This window comes from Balaenoptera musculus, chromosome 6 (assembly GCF_009873245.2).
Source record: "Balaenoptera musculus isolate JJ_BM4_2016_0621 chromosome 6, mBalMus1.pri.v3, whole genome shotgun sequence".
In the NCBI taxonomy this organism is placed as follows: Eukaryota; Metazoa; Chordata; class Mammalia; order Artiodactyla; family Balaenopteridae; genus Balaenoptera; species Balaenoptera musculus.
The window spans coordinates 96,594,620-96,612,047 of record NC_045790.1 but is presented as its reverse complement, the minus strand read 5'-3'; the positions used below and the strand labels follow the sequence as shown (position 1 = coordinate 96,612,047).

At 52.1% G+C, this 17,428-nt stretch overlaps 1 protein-coding gene across 7 annotated transcripts in view; it reads right to left on the bottom strand.

The window, feature by feature from the left end:
• Positions 1-17,428, bottom strand: part of COL27A1 (collagen type XXVII alpha 1 chain) — a 144,966-nt gene that overhangs the window by 95,777 nt on the left and 31,761 nt on the right. For all 7 annotated transcript variants that reach the window (XR_005020262.1, XR_005020261.1, XR_005020263.1 and 4 more), the window contains exons 6-9: positions 12,282-12,335; positions 10,736-10,789; positions 1,053-1,097; positions 387-440 (exon numbers count right to left, since the gene is read on the bottom strand). Coding sequence is in view for 4 of the 7 variants with exons in the window: in XM_036854957.1 (XP_036710852.1) it covers positions 387-440; positions 1,053-1,097; positions 10,736-10,789; positions 12,282-12,335 (207 nt within the window). In the remaining 3 variants the exon portion in view is untranslated. The remainder of the gene's footprint in view (positions 1-386; positions 441-1,052; positions 1,098-10,735; positions 10,790-12,281; positions 12,336-17,428) is intronic.

Sequence of the window (17,428 nt, the reverse complement as noted above, 5' to 3'; positions counted from 1 at the left end):
CTGCTGCCAACAACCCAGGGCAAGTCCTGTCTCCTTTGGGCCTCAGCTGCCCCTTCTGTAGAATGGGAGTGGGGTTACACTCGTGGTCTTCACACTGAGCCCCCAGCTACCCCGGGGTCCCAGGGAGGCGGCTCAGGGGGAGCCTCTGGAGCCCCACCCCCAGAGCCCCAGAACTCCCCTTTCTTCTGTTTCTTCCTGGCATCCTTGCCCTGTTGCCTTCAGAGAAGGCTCCTCGGTACAGCCCCCTTGAACAGCCCTTTCTTCAGGGCCCACCCAGCAGGTGTAGCTGCTTGGCCCCCAGCCTGCCACCTCCCTCTGCCTGGGGGCACCCGTGGCCAGCTCCACACCACCACGGCCACAGAGCTTCCAGAAGCCATATACTGCACCTGCCTGCCAGGGTAACCTTTGGCCCCTGGGCTGCCCTCGGGTCCCGGCTGCCCCTGCAAAGGAACAAGAGAAACGTAAGGAAAGGAGAGACCCTGCCCAGCTCCAGATCTGGGGGGTGGTGGGGGACCAGGGCTTACAATGGACAAAGAGAAAGGCAGGAATGTGAGATGAAATGGGAGGAAGGGGAGGCCATTGGCCTGCTGGGCCCCCAAGCCCACCCCTCTGAGAAACTGGTCAGACCAGCTCGGAGGGACAAAACCCCCTGTGCTCGAAGCCCAGGAATAAGGCACAGAGGAGGCCTGGCTGGCTCTCCCACGCTGGCAGCGGCTGCTGTTTGACTTGGGCCGGGGCAGCCAAAATTCCTGCAAACCCCGTGGCGGCGTGTATAATATCCCCTAACATCGCCCGGAACAGGCCAGCTATTCATGGCTCTAACTGGAGTCGAGTGGCTCATGCCAACACCGGGCCGGCATGGACTCCAGCCCTTTCAGGCAGATGTGTCTGGCTGAGAGGTGGGGTAGAGTGGGGGCCCCAGCAGGATGGGAGGCAGAACCTCCTGGCTCTGGAGCGCACTCATGGAGCCGGGCCCAGGGAGGAGGCCAGGGACAGGCAGGGGCTGGAGTGAGGGAGGGCAAGCAGGGCGGGGCCGAGGCTGCAGCCCTCACCTGTTCTCCGGGGTGCCCCGCCGGTCCAGGATAGCCCTTGTATCCCTGTGGGGGGGGAAGAAACTGAATCAGGCTGGGAAGACACATCTGGGCCCATGGATTGCAGAGGTCCAGCCTCCCCGCCTGCCTTTTCAGCACTGCACGCACCATGGCAGGGACGTGTTCAGTAAATACTCCCAGAATGGACATATGCCCATCGGGGTTCCTATGGTTTCCTCTCCGCCACCAATGGTTCTTAGACCAGAAGACGTTGGGGGTTGATCACTCCTTGGGCAGGGTTTGTGAGCTAAATTAGGATACGGCAACTGCGAGCGGGTGATGCTGTATCACAACCATTCTTTCCAAATCCAGAGCGAAGGTGGGAACGTCTGCAGCAGGGGTGGAGGGATGTCTTAGTGGATGGGTAGACTGATGAGGACCTTAAGGTCTAGGTTATGTTCAACCACCATGCGATGCTGGGACCTTCTGTCAGGACCTTCTCATTAATCCCCTTACAGAAAAGATCTCACACACATTGACCAAATGTATGAACCAAAATAGCTGCCCTCCTTCTTCCCACTGGTCCCAGCAAGTATTCCAGGGGGAAGGAGGCCACTCAATGATTGAGAAAGACTCTGGCAACATTCCAGTACCAACCTTGACCCTCTGTCACCCTGGTCCAATTCCCATGATCCAACGCCAGGTCTCCAGATCAAGAGAATCAAAACAAGTGTGTGCCTTCAGGTGGTGCTGGGGATGACCACCTGGGCCATTTCATAGGAGTTAGGAGCTCTCTGAAGGGAAACCCTGGACTTCAAGCTTCCATCAGCTTAGGGCTGTTATGAAATAAGATGGAGCAGGGGCTTCCATTTCAGACAGGGTGGAGGAGACGGGGTGATCTCCGTTAGACCCCCTCTCAAGGGGAGCCTTACGCTAGATCTAGACACCATCTCTGACTTACTGTGCAACTCTGGATGGGTTACTGTCCTTCTCTGGACCTCAAATGAGGGAGTTAGAACTCCGAGTCCCCTTCAGCTCTGGTGTTCTGGAACTCAAGAGTTCTAGGGCTCCCCCAGGAGTTGATAAATGAGACTCCAGACTACACACACACACACACACACACACACACACACACACACGATGCCTGTGGACCCCCTCTACGCACTGCTGTTTACGTGGGATTACACCAGGGACTTCCCTGGTGGCGCAGTGGTTAAGAATCCGCCTGCCAATACACGGGACTCGGGTTCGATCCCTGGTCTGGGAAGATCCCACATGCCGCAGAGCAACTAAGTCCGTGAGCCACAACTACTGAGCCTGCACGCCGCAACTACTGAAGCCCGCATGCCTAGAGCCGGTGCTCCGCAACAAGAGAAGCCACCGCAATGAGAAGCCTGCGCTCTGCAATGAAGAGTAGCCCCCGCTCGCCACAACTAGAGACAGCCCGCACACAGCAACGAAGACCCAACGCAGCCAAAAATAAATAAATAAATAAATAACGTGGGATTACACCTTTATGACATCCTCGAGCCCTTACAACAGCCAGATGAGGTGTGGGGAAAGGGGGTTAAGGGTTATCATCTCCATTTTACAGAGGAGAAAACTGAGTCTCGGAGAATGGAAGCCACTTGTCCCGAATCCCGTTGCTAAGGAGCAGCAGGCTTACGCTCACCACTGGGTCCTTCTGACACCTGAGGCCACATGGAGAGCCTTGCGGCCCCCCGCCCCCAGGCATGTACAGTTCACGCATGTCCGCAAATACCCACAGGCACACACACTCGGCACCCCCGCAAACCCGCAGAAAGCAGCGCTCTTAATCATAAACAGCAGCGCTGGTCTGATCCAAGAGGTTTGGGGAATTTACAAGCATTCCTTCTGCACCTACTCACGCCTCAAGACAGCTCAGCATTATGATTGCATCTCAAACCTGGGGCCCATGAGATTGATGCATTACGGCTGGGTGAGATTCTTCTACCCGGGGGCGTGTGCTCTTTTCCCCAACGGGCAAATGGAGGCACAGGCCACAGCCAGCAGCCAGCATGCAGAGTGGTTAAGATCTCTTGTTTCAGATTAATCTGGATCCCTATCCTGCTTCACTACTGGCTGGCTGTATACCTGGGGCCACCGATGTCACCTCTTTGAGCTTTGGTTTCTTCTTGTAAAATGAGGCTCTAAGGGTCGGTGTACAGATTACATGGTATAATGTGTGAAGCACTTAGCACCGTATCTGGCAATGAATTCAAGGCCCCGTAAAGGCTAGCTGCTGTTAGTACCGTGATCTTTATATTTCATTCATTCATTCAACAAACATTTACTGAAATTTTATGCTCCAGCACCATTCTAGGCATTGGATGAAGAAGAAGACAACATCCTTTGCCTTAACAGAATTTACAGTCTAATTAAGCAGATATAAAGACAAATAAATATAAAAGGGTAATATAATGTCTCAGGGATTTGCTTACATGGGTGTAGAGTTTCAGTTTTGCAAAATGAAAAAGTTCTGGAGATGGATTGCACAACAATGTGAATATACTTAACACTAATGAACAGCACACACGAACGCGGTTCAGATGGTAAATTGTATGTGATGTGTTTTTTTACCATCACTGAAAATAAAATTTTAAAAAGAGATAATGTGTGGCACTGACTAATGCTACAAAGAAAAGTGAGCAGAGTTGGAAGACAGAGAATGACAGTGTTGGGGAGGGTGGTGACTGCAGTGGTCAGGCAGGGGAGGCTGCTCTGTGTGAGGGAGCTGGACACAGGGCGGGCTCTCTGGGGAAAAGCATTCCAGGCAGAGGGAACAGCAGGTGCAGAAGCCCTGAGGCAAGAATGCTCTCAAGGAATAATGAGACCCGTGTGACTAGAGCAGAATGAGTGAGGGGTGAGGGGCAGAGGGGTGGTGTGGTCAGAGAAGAAGCAGGAAGCCAGAGCATGCCAGGCAGTAAGATGATAGGAAACCACAGGAGGGTTTTGAGCAGGGATGTGTCATGGACAGGACGCATATAATGGCCATCATTATCCTTTCTCCACTTGAAGCCTGCAGATGAGGAAGAACAAGCAAAGCCTTTTCCCATGAAGAGCTGGGTGGAGCCTTGAGCTCTAAGCTGTGTGACTCAGCCCAGGTGACTGCCCTCTCTGAGCCTCTCTCTGCCATCCTCTGCCTGCCTCAGTGCCATAATGGAGCCAATGAAATAATGGAGCAAGGATCCCAAGAGAAGCGTGAAAGGGGTCCGGGGAGCCCTTGAGCATCACCTGCTCCTTTGGCTTCCTGTGCAGCCACAAAGAAGCCTGCTAGAAACCAATGCTTTAGCCAGTGAAATCCCAGAAAGAGATTTCAAGTAAATCTTTTACTCAGCATATAGCTAAAAGGAAACAAATGACCATCGGGGACACGGACAGTGACCTGCCCTATGCCTGGCCTGGCACTAAAGCCTTAGATACATCAACTCGTCAACAACTTGCAATCACCCCTGAGAGGTAGGAACTGCCATGCACATTTGCCAGATGAGGAAACTGAGGCTCAGAGAGGTGGAGACTTCCCTGAGGCCACACAGCTTCCCAGAGGAAGCAGGCTGTGAATCCTCGTGTCCTCAACCACCGAATCATGGATGAGACATACTGTTGAGGCCCAAGGCCCCCCTAGAAGAGCCACAGGGCCACCTAGGGAAAGACCATCTTATAGACCACCCCCCCGCCAGGTCTGAGCTTACGGATCACGGCAGCATCACGAACTCCCGAGTATCTATCTGACTTGGAAGGAACCTAAGCCGTCAATTTGACAACCTCCTTTCTCATTGGATAGAATGAGAAACTGCGGCTCAGAGAAGGGAAGGGACTTACCCAAGGCTACTTAGCAAGTTATGGCCAAGCCCAGACCGTTCCCCACAACTCCAGACCCATTGGGCTGTGCTTTGTCCGGAAGGCCACGATCCCTAGGTCCTTCCCAAACCATGAACCCTGAAGGGCCTTGAACACTGCCTTGAACCCCTGTTCCTCTTAGCAGATTGGGAGTCGCTGAGACTGAGCACAGCCAAGGCATGGGGTGGCGGGGTGGTGGGGGTTCATATGTTCCCTGGAAGCACCTTAACAGTGTTTACCAAGCTGGGGCTAGCCAAATAGCTTCAAATGACAGGGCCCCAGGACTTGGAAGAATCTAAACCATCATCTTCTACAGGGCCCTGGGCAATTACGGGGCAGGCACTAACTGCAAGGTAGACCCACGGGCAGCGATTTCCCTGTGGGTGATAAGTGCCTGACTGGGACTAGGGGAGAGCAGATGCTTCAGGGGGGTTCCAGGGACCACGCAATCTGCAAGGGGCCTCTGGCTGCCGGGCAGGCGGGTCTCCCCAGCACCCATGTTTATAATAGAAGTCGGGCTATATTTTGGTTTGGGAGCCAGATTAATCATTGCTTACAACGCACAAGGAGAAACCAGACATCACCTCACTGTTACTGCAGACAGTCTCCCCGTCGGCTGAGATGCTATTTGGGCTTTGGGCAGGGAGAGGAGGGGGGTCCTGTCCTTGCCTGGGGGTCCTGAGGACCAACATACACCTAGACCTCAGCTGATCCCCCCTGCAAGCTGATCTTGCAGGCTCCACCTCGGCCTGCACGAGGCCCCGGCTTCTCTCGCAGCAGAACGGAGCTCACCAGACTCGCTCAGCACTCCGTGAGGTTTCCCACTGAACTTCTCTACCACGCTGGCAGCCCCTAAGCCACACTGGGCAGTCAGCAGGACCGAGAGCCCCATTCAACAGAAAGGGTCAGGAGGAAGAAACACACGCCAAGAAACAGAGTGAGTCACTACAGCATACTCGCCAAGTCCCTGCTCCTCTCTGGACCTCAGTTTCCCCAGCTGGCCTCTCAAAGCATCCTGTTGGCTCAAAAATTATAGGATTCTGAAATGTGATGTGTGGCTTGTCCAAAAGCACAGTCCTTCACCGTACAGCCAGGCATCTGACGCCAAACTCTGCTTAGTGGGTACCTGAGATAAGTCAGGGCACGAAGGTACAGTTTCTGCACGGCTCATTCATTCATCTGGTTATTCATGCATTCAAAGGTTTGCTGAGCCCCACCAATGAGCCAGACCCCATATGAGCACTAAGAATACACTGATAAACAAAGCAAACTCACTCCCTACCTTCTAGAACAGGATATGGGCATTAAACACATATGAAGTGGAACAAAGAAGTACTGAGTGCTAGGAGAGAGCAGACAGCCAAGCAGGGGAGGCGGCACGGTGAGCTGAGGCTTGAAGGAGAAGCCACGTTGGAGAGCAGAGGGGCAGAGGAGCTCAGAAATGGAGGGGGTATGGACCCCAGAAACCCAGAGCAGCTCAGCAGAGGAGCCCAGAGAAGGTTCTCAGTAGGGGCACTACATGGAGGTGCTATCCAGGTAGAACTGGCAGTTCTGCAGAAAGGCGGGAGATCGTCTCAGGCAGCGTCAATCACACTCCCCGCAAAAATTCCCAGATGACCCCCTCTGCCCTCCCATTTTAGCACAGATCCTCACAGACAGTGGCCAACTCAGATGGCATGTGGAGGGCTCATGGGCAGGGTGAGGGTTGCAGGAGGGAGCCAGGAGGAAGTTTCAACTTGAGTACCAACTTCATTCCATTAGTCATGTCTACCTGGGGCAATGTGTTAAGAAAGATTCTGAGACTGAATCAGGCTCGGCAAGAAAGAGCAATTAGTGATGTCTGAGGAGGCAGAGGAGGCAGGGAGGTGAGGGACGACGGAGCAGACGTCTGTGGCCAGCACTGTGCTAAGCCCCACATGAGGAAATAAAGAAGAAGAGGTCCTCCTCTGTGCACTTGCTCTCGTCTGACAAATGTGCCAAGGACACCAGTGAGTTGCCTGCTAGCCAGAAAGTGCAGAGTCCTAAAGAGGCTGAGAAAATGGGCTGGTGTGAGAAGGGAGGTATGAATTCTGCCTGGAGGTGCTGGGGAGATGCTCTTGGAGAAGATGGCCTTCGAGAATGGAATCAAGGGACAGGTACATGAAGATGACTGGTCTGAGCATGCCTGGAGAGGGCCCAGCGGAAGCAAATGCAGGGAGGCAGGAAGGCCCAGCGCACACAGGATTGGATGGAGTGAGGGTTTCTATACAGCAGAGTTTCTTGGCCTTGGCACCATTGACACCTTGGGCTGGATAAGGTTTTGCTCTGGGTGGAGCATCTGTCCCATGCATTGTAAGGTCTTTAACAACATTTCTAGCTTTTACCTATTAGAAGCTAGTAGCGCCCCCTCTCATCTGTGATGACCAAAAATGTCTCCAGACATTGTTAACTGTTCCCTGGGGGGCAGCTGAGAAGCGCTGCTCTATAGGAGAGAAGGCAGGAGGGTTAGACTAGGGGCAGCATTGGATTCTGCCCTCCCAGGGTACAAATAGGGTTCTGGCAGCCTTCTGGGTTAGTGGAGGGTGGTTAACTGGTAACTAAGCAAGATGACTGATGGGACCAGGTGGGCAAGACCTTCTACAGCACTGCTTCTTCATGTTCACCGTGATCACACATTCATTCATTCATTCAACAAATACGTATGCAGCATCTACCACGTGCCAGCCCTGTGCTGGGTGCTGAGGACATAGCATCTTATTTAACCCTCCCAACCACTGCATGAAGCAACTGAGGCCACTTGTCCAAGCTCATACAGCAGGAGAGGGACAGAGCTGGGATTCCATTCAGGCGTGTCTGACCTGGTCTGTGCACCCACTCCCCCATCTGGAATCAGCTCAGCAAAGTCCCTCAGCAAGCATCGCAGGCAGATGCAGAGAAAGAAGCGTTCTCGGGTGGGGAGGCTCTTTTTCACTTGATGGGCCCACTCTTATTTAAGAAGCTGTTTCAATCAGTGTTGTGGAAAGGGAAAGGGCCTAAGCGTCAGAAGACCTGAGTTCAAATCCCAGCTCTGCCATTTAGTGACCCTGGCAGCTATTTCTGTTAATCCAGTGGCTCTCAGCCTTGGCTGCACATGAGAATCTACTGCCTGGGTCCCACTCAGACCAACTGAACCAGAACCCCTGTGGGGAGGTGGGCACGCTCCCCTGCTGATTCTCATGCACAGCGGGGCTGTGAACCGGGGCCGTAGACTTCACTCTCCGTGAGCCCCCAGTGATCTCACTGGCATTTAACACCAGTGTCAGCACACGGCCAGGTACCTTGGTATATCTTTGTGAAATGACTGGAAGAGTGAATGAATGAATGAGACCTATTTGGGCCTCAGTTTTCTCAGCTGTAAGATGGGCATAATACTGCCTAACTCCCAGAGGTTACTGTTAGGAAACAATGTGATGAGGGACAGTAAACCTTCCTATCACGCTGGTCAGTATGGGAAACTCCCAACCCAAACTCCCTTTCTTCTGCCTACTTTTCTCCATGGCCTTTTTCATCTTCTAACACACCTTGTATTTTTACTGTTTTTATTGTCTGTCTCCCCACACAAGACTGCAAGCTCTGAGGAAACAGGGATTTTTGTCTATGTATCAGCTCAGAGGCCTGCACAGTGCCTGACACACAATAGTCATTCAATCCATTATGTTGAATAAATGAATGAATAGGGTTACTGGTGTCACTCTGAGGTGACACCAAAATTCAATGCGCTGATGAGCAAAGGGGAGGCAGACCTCGCCTCTCACCCACCAATGTTCCTTCTCGCTCAAGGACCCCCACATGAGATGATGCAGAAAAACCACCCAACAGGATCAGGGCAAAGTGGCTACTGTTGTCACCAAAGACACTTGTGGGAGAAGAGACTGCTGACAAACAGTGACAATTCCAGGACCGGCTGCCCACTCCATTGGTCCTCCTCCCTGCCCCCCACCACTGGTCAGAGGTCCCTGCCTTGGGACCTGAGCTCCCCCATGCTCTGCCCACCATCCTCTGTGAGCAGGTGACACTGGCCTGCCACACACCAAACTCCTCCATGTTTGCCTAGGCTGGGGCCAGAGGGACTTGGTGGAAATGGTTTTGCCAAATAGTTTTCCTACCACATGGAGGCTCTTCCTTAATTTAGAAAAGATGTCTCTCCCTGCTCTGGTGAGCTGGTTGCCCTGAGTTGGGGGATCTGCGCCTCCCTGGACATTTGCTGAGAGCAGGAAGGCCTGGAACCCCAGGCAGGAGCCGGTCCAGTCTGTTTTTCCATCTCCCGCCTCCTCTGCTGGACTGCTACCCCCGTACAGAGCGAGACCACCACTGGCTGCTTTATGAGCCATGACTGGAAGGAGACTTTTCCACTCACACCTCCACACCTCATCCATCAGAAAACGCTGGAGCCCAGAGGGGAAGTGAGTGGGGAGAGGGAGTCCCTCTGTGTTCTCTGAGCCAGAAGAGACCACATTTCCCAGCTCAGACAGCCACGGACTCCTGTCTGGGTCTGGCTTCTTCAGATCTGCAGTGTGGCCTGCTCTGGCCGTGGAGGGTGGAGGAGAAGCGGATGGGGGGGGGAGTGATGCTCCAAGTCCCCCTGCGCCACAGGGACCCTCAGGGCACAAGCAGGATGGAGCCAGGAGATGCCACAGCTGCCCAGATGAGAACCAGATGGCCGAGAAAGAGGGCAGCTGTGGCCACAGCTGGGAGCCAGGGTAGAAGCTTAAGACGTGGCCCTAGGTCAATGTATCTACTGGAAAACCCAACAGCAATGGGGTATTTTCCTGCAAAAAGCAATTGACCCTGGCCCTGCACTGTCCTACCCCGTTTCCTGAACACCTACTATGCGCAAGCCCTGTGCTAGGCTCTGTAGGGAGAGCGATAAACCAGATTTACACATCCTTGTTGGTGAAGTTGGTCTTGGGGCTGAAATAACTCAGCTAAGATAGCCTATAGGTCCTTGAGCAGAGTAGGGTCTCCTAGACTGAAGGCCAGGGTTCCAAGCGGGCTTCCTGGACACAACTAGAGTTGAGTCTGAAGGATGGGACACCCTGGTTGGGAAGCCAGAGAGGAATCCAGGGGCACTACAAGCCAGAGACCCACCACCTAGGAAAATGGCAGACCTTCCCCCAAAGGCAATTAGAGGTAACTCCCCCTGCCTGACTGAAGCAGTGATGGGGTGGGGGCAGAATGACAACAGCTCAGAATGTACAGAGAACTCACTGCCTCTATAGAACATTGGCCTGCAGTATATCAGAGGGATGATATTAGACCCAGAGAGGTTACTGACTTGCCCCAGGTCACACAGTGAGGAAACGGTGGAGCCGGAAGTAGAGTCCAGACTCAACTGACCCCAGAGCCCACTCTCTGAACGTGCATGCTCCAGGCCTTGCTCCGGGTTTACAGCCCCAGGGGGCTCATGGTCATTCCAGATGGCAGGAGGCTCAGGTTCAGAGAGGGGATGCGGAGGGCCCCCGCCATTCCGCCCATGGGAGGAGGGGCTGGGCCAGTGGGGGCTCCTGGCTCTGACAATATTCCCTCCACCACCACGAGCACCCCCAGGATGGCCTCCCTGGAGCAGCTGGGCCCCGAGAGGAAGGGTCACTTCTTGTCACACCTCCTTAACCATGGCGGCGGGACCTCCTCCAGGCCAAGGTGCTTCCCACCCTCAGGCAGGCACGGACCCTCGGAAACCTCTCTCCCCTCCAGCCACCAGGCCCCTGCTGAGGGAGCTGGGGAGAGTCAGGCGGGCAGGCAGGTGGCACACAGCACTCCTGCATGAAGACCCCGCTTGCTAGGAAGCCCACCAGGCAAGGCAAAGCATCGACGCCAAGGTATACCTTTCGTCCAAGAGGTCCTGGATTCCCAGAGAGCCCAGGCAAGCCCACGTCGCCCTGAAAAACACAGACAAGGGGGTGAGGCGGGGGAATGGGAGCGGACACTCATTAAATTGAAAGTGTGGCCTCCCACGGCCAGTTGTTTGCAAACAGGATTCATGGAGGCTTAGAGGCCTCAGAGGAGACTCAGGGCCTCTGAGCGGGCTGAGGGCAGCTGGGTGGGTAGGGTACCCAGCCCCTCCCCACTTAACTCAGTCGTTCCATTTAATCTTTTTTATATGTTGGACTTTGGCAAAAGGTACCATTTGGGGAATGGGTTCCGCTGTTAGAACCATGTTTGAAAACCATCGCCCTGAAGGACATGCAACCCGTTCCAATCAGGAATCCGTCTCTGCATTCCTGACACCCTCCTTCCCACCCTTGCTGGGCATGGCGGCTACCCAGTAGGGGGCATTTCTGCCACCACCGTGAGACCCAGAAGCAGACAACGTAGGAGCAAGAGAGAAGCCTGGGCTCCTGCATGTCGTCAGGCCCGGCTGCAGAGCCTGCTCTGCATCGGACCGGCTGCGTGGCCTCCAGGAAGCCGCCCACTGCTGGAGCTTCTGCTTTCTCCCGGGCAAGCTAGGCCTAGCTGCCTGGCCTATAAGCTTCCAGTGAGGATCCGATGGGGGTGCATGTGGATGTTTACACCCAGCAAGAGTCTGCTGAGTGAAAAAACTTCTCTTGAAGACGTGAATGAATGAGCCACCTGTGCCTCAGAGAAATCAGCAGGAGCTGCCACCTCTCAGTACCCAAGCACTGAAGGCTGGGCTGAGAAGCAGTGTTCTGCCTGTCAGGAGGGCTCTTGGGTTGTGTCCAGAAGGAAACCAGACAGACTCAAGGATTCCTTCCAGCGTATGGATGTCTGGGACATTGGATGACCTTACTTGGAGTTCTGGATTCCCCTGCTCCGGCCTGTCCTGCACTCCCTCCAGGCCCCTTGTTTCATTTACAGGGTGGACGCTACAGGGATGGATGAAGTCCTTCCGCCTAAGCGTTCTCTCTTCCATGGGAGAACCTTCTGGTCTCAGCCCTTCAGAGTTAGGGAGCCCTGAGTCTCCAGCCCGTTCCCTTCCCACGTCCCGGAAGTTCACAGACCTGTCTGCTCGTACTAACAACCTCAGAGGGGCCTTCGAATGTCTGTTGGAAGCTTCCTGGGCATGTGCTACCAAGAAGCTTCTGGATGCCGAGGGTCACCTAACAGGCCCTACAGAAAACCCACTCAGAGCGTTAGGCTAAAGGACATTCACCAAAGGTATGTCCACAGGCAACATTTTTTGTCGGTTTTATTGGTTGCACACCGGAAGAAGGCAGAAGGGAATGGTTTTGGGTTTGGTGTAGGGAGAGCTGAAGGGCTTTGAGGAAAAACCAGACCCCGTCCTTTTCTACTTCCCACCTCCAGCGTTTGTCACGCAGTGGCCTCTGTTGGGAGGGTGCGCCCCAGAGCACGGCGATTTCCCTGCTGTCCACTCCCCCACTTCCCTGAGCACTGGGGTCCCTGGAAACCTACCTTTGCCCCATCGTGAGCCTTTCCTGGTGAGAGCCCGGGGTCCCCTTTCTGTCCCTGAAACAAAAACAATTCTACTTTGGCCGCCAAGTTGTCTAAAGAGGGTGTCTCCCCACCAACTCTGCTCAACTCCCTGTCCCCTGGTTAAATGCCCTCCCCTCTACCCCACTCACATTCCTCCACAGGGTCCTCTCCAATCCCATCCCTCCCCTGCTCCAGCACCTCCCATAGCTCCCCACCATGCCTACTGACAAAGTCCAAACTCCTCCTTGGGTGTCCCAAGTCTTCCGTCACCTGGTCCCAGCCATCCTTTCCAGACTTTGCTCTCCTTCCACCAGCCCGACCCACAGACGGGGTCCCTCTGCCCCATCCCCAGACCACAGTCCTTCCTCCGCCAGACCTTGCACATTCCTACCGCCGGGTCCTTGCTCAAGCAGTCACTCCCAACTAGAAAACCACTTCTCAATCATCATTAGCCAAACCATAAGCATTCTCAAGATGCAGCTTGACTGCGTCCTCCCCAACCAACCTGGAGATCCCTGGGCCCAACGTACAGGTGACGTGTTCCCCCGGGGCTCTCAGAGACCTTCTGAGAGATATGTCCCAGGGGCAAGCTTGATTCTTTCTGATTTTCCTGTCCCCTGATGCTCACCTCACCGTCTCTAATTACCTAGGGCCAGTGCATCAGCAGCCATTTAACCTGTGTACAGGCCTTCACAGTTTGCAATAACCCTCACTTCACCAGGTTCCCAGAATAGCCTGATGAAGTGAGCAAGGGAAGTGTTATTACCCCATAACACATTCGGGGAAACTGAGGCCGGGAGAAGGAAAGGGACTGCCCAGGGCCCCAAGCTGAGGCACTGGCAGAGCTAAGACTAGGACCCTGAATTTGTGACTCCCAGCTCTGTGTTCCAGGACATCCTGGGACCCGACAAGTTAGAATAGGCAGTGAGTAGGGAAGACACCGACAAGCAGTGTGTCCCCAGTCAGAGATAAGCAGTCTTTGTGCCAAGCCTATGGGAGGCGTCCCCATCACAAGGATCCTGGCTCCTAAGAGCATGTGCTCAGGAAAGGGCCCAACAACCACATCTCACACAGGGCTGAAGAGGGCTCCTGGCTGTGGGCCCACTCGTTTGAACCAATCTGATTAAATGACTCAGGAGACAGTCCCTTGGAAAGTCAGTCCCCCCTGCTGTCAACTTCCAAGAGCCCCTGATCCCTGCCCCACACCCTCACTCTCAAGCTCCCTCCCCAATCTGGGTCCTGAGTCAGAAGTCCTGGGGTGAAGCCACGGACTCACAGTAGGACCTCAGGCGAGTGACTTCACTTCTCTGAGCTTCTGTTTCCTCACCATTAAAATGTGGGCTGCACAGCGCGCGCACACACACACATACGCACACACACGCATGCACACGGCTGCATGCTCATACATGCACACATGCACATGCACGCGCACACACACACACATACACGGGCACGAGCACACATACCCGCTGGCATCCAGGTTCCTTGGCAAGGAGCCAGCGGGATCATGGACATGACACGCAGGAAGGCTGTTTTGGCCAACTTTAGTTCCCATTTGTTTCTCTTCTGCGTCAGGACCCAGACCTTCCAAATCCTGACTCAGTCACTCTCCGTGAGAAATCACTGCATTCCAAACTGGACAGAGCCTTAAAGAGGGAGGGCGGCCTTCCACTGCTCACGTGCCATGCGCCCAGCACTGTGCCAGGCCCACTCAATGCAGCACCTCACCAGTCCTCTTACACCCCCTTACTGCACCACAGGACCAAGACCGGGGTTCAGGGAGGCTCAGTCACAGCCCGGGGTGACATGCAGATAAGAGGCAAGGTCTCACTAGGTCTGACTAGGTCCCCGGTCTATCTGACTCCAGAGCCCTCGTTTACAAATGGGAAGCCTAGATGCTTCTCCCATACGCCCTCCCACTGCCGTAGGCTGCAGGCCAGCCCCTCCTTGCTAGGACCACAACTCTCTGTCCACCTGGGTCCCTCCAGGTCACTTCTGCAGGACTCGCCTCTGCGATCTACTACCTCATGCTGCAGCTGCCCCTTGCTGACACTCTGCCACCCTCGGCTGTTCACAAACCCAGTTCCAATGCCTTTTATGTCCATGTGCAAGGTCAGGCCCAGGGCTACCCAGGATTCCAATGGCTAAAAAAGGACAGCAGCTTCTCCCCACCCTGCTCTTGCCCACCTCGGTCTACAGCCAATAGAAGAGCTGGGCTTAAAATGCTCTCAGGGGTGGGCCTTCATGCATCCTGTTCTGTCATTTTACAAAAGGGGAAACTGAGACCCAAAGGGATGCCAGAGTGGTTCCCTTGCCCAGAGTCCGTATCCAGGCATTTTAGTTACTACGGACTGCTCTCTGCATTCTCGGCAGCCAGCACGGTGCTTGGGACGTAATCCCTGCCCGAGTACAACATCAACAAACACAGGTATTTATTGAACATCTACTATGAGTCACATCTTCAATGCACACAAGGAATACCATGGTGGGGATCAAGACACAGCTCATGCCTGTGGGGACCAATCAAGGGAGAAACCAGAGACCAGTAATGATAATCTGCACTAGCATTTCCTGAGTGCTCTTCTAAGCCTTCAACACATAAATTTATGAGGTAGCAATGATCTCTCTCCCCATTTCACAGATGAGGAAACTAAGGCACAGAGAGGGTAAGTGATTAGTCCAAGGTCATACAATTTGTAAGTGGGATTTAGACTCAGGAAGTCTGCTTCCAGAGCCCAAGAGCTTTACATTTCAATACACTGCAGATGAACAACTATGATCCGGTGATAAGTGGAGTACAGGAGGAAGTAGGGGGGCACTTGACCCAGTCTGAGGGTGAATCAGCCACGCTAAGGCTGGAGGAAGACAAGGAGGGAGTCAGATGAAGTTTGGGCTCCAGAAATGCTCAAGGCACCCTTGGTCAAGTGAAGGTGTGACTTCTGGGATGGAGAAGACTATCCATCTTCCCAGCCAGACTCCTGCAAATTCTCCAGTAAGACATATAAGGAATAATAAGGTCTAATTAATTGTTTACACCTTCGTGAGGATGAGAACCTGGGTGCCAGACCCAGCTCTCCAGCCAACAAGCCTGTGTGATCTTGGACAAGCCCCTTTCCCTCTCTGTGTACAGAACAGTAGACTCTGCCTGGACTAGTTAACAGAGCCTTGAGGAACTAGAAGATGGTTTGGAAGGTATATCCTAAACCGTAAATGCTACAAAATATAGCAGGGATAGAAACTATGAGCTCCTTTCCTGCAGGTAGGGTTGGGAAGGCGGAGAGAATAGAAGGCTTTGGGTAGATGAGGCCTCGAGAGGGGCTGAGACAAAGGAACAAATCATGAAGGACTGGAAAATTCTGGGCCAGAAGTCCTCTGTGCAAGTCATCTTTTGCAAGACACACGATCCCGAGTACCTAGCACAGGGCCTGGCCCAGGGGAGGCATCATAAAAATATTTCTCAAGTGAGAAAATGAATGAATGGAGTCTCAAGAGACAACTCTAGGGCTGGAATTGGGTCAGATCTGTCCCCAGCCCTGGAAGGTCCTCTGAAGATACACTAGGTCTTTCACCATCACTACTACCATTTCATGTGTTTATAAGTTCTGGCCATGGCAATAAGGCAAGAAAAACAAATAAGACTACTAAGATTTGAGGAAAAAGAGACAAAAATATGTCTTTTTTTGCAAGTAATATGAGTGCCTGTCTAGAAAACCCAGGAGAACTAACTGAAATACTGTTAGAACTAATAAAATAATTCAGTAAAGGGCATGGTTATAAAATAAACACAAAAGTCCAAATATACAAAGTCAATAGTTCTTTTCAATAGCTGACAGCCAGCTAGAAAATATAATGGGGGAAATATTCCATTCATAACAGCAACAAAAATATAAAATTTCTAAGAACAAACTTAGTAAGAAAGGTGCAGGGTTTATGCAATAAAAACTATAGAAGTTTATTATGAGATGTTTTAAAAACTCAGCCAAATGGGAAGATATGCCATGGTTTTAGATAGGAAAAGTTAATATTTTAAAGATGATAATTCTTCACAAATTAATAAACACATTTAATATAATTCCAAGAAAAACCCCAAGGGAGTTTTTTAAGGAAATTATTAAGATGGGCATAAAGTTTATCTGACAGATTTAATAGCCAGAACAATTTTTTTTTAAGTGGAGGAGGGAGACACACAGCATAAAGCTAATAAATGTCATAAAATAGTATTTTACTAGCAATATACAAACACAGGAATGAAACATACTTGAATGGCCTGAAGGAGACCCTGGTCTATCATATAATAGTCAGTGCAGGAAAAGTTATTTAATAAATGAACTACTGGGGGAAAAATAAAGTTATACCTCATACCCACTCCCATGAAGATTAATTCCAGATGGTTTAAAATTTTAAGAGTACAAATGATATTATAAAATGACTAGGAATATAAGTGAATACCTCTCTGGTTTACTATGGGAAAGAAATGTCTAAGTATTAAAGTAAAGAACCATACATTCTACATATGGTAGAGCTCTCTCCATACTACCTGACATATTGTAAGTTCCTAATAAGTGTTAGTTATTATTGTTAGTCCAAAAAAAAAAAAAAATAGGTAACACTCTCACTTGTGAAAATCATCATGAATAGTCTTAACAGGCAAACAATAAATTTGAAAATACTTGTAAGGTAGATGAAGGCTTAATAAGCCTTCATATATAAACGCAAATAATTTTTACAAGTCAATAACAAAAGATAACATCCTGGGACTTCCCTGGTGGCGCAGTGGTTAAGAATCTGTTTGCCAATGCAGGGGACACGGGTTCGAGCCCTGGTCTGGGAAGATCCCACATGCCACGGAACAACTAAGCCCGTGAGCCACAACTACTGAGCCCGTGCACCACAACTACTGAAGCCCGCGTGCCTAGAGCCTGTGCTCCGCAACAAGAGAAACCACTGCAATGAGAAGCCCACGCACCGCAACAAAGAGTAGCCCCCACTCGCCACAACTAGAGAAGGTCCCCGGGCAGCAACAAAGACCCAACACGGCCAAAAATAAATTTAATTAATTAATTAATTAAAAAAAAAAAGATAACATCCCAACCCCAAAAATAAAAATTCATAAATGGTGAAATGCA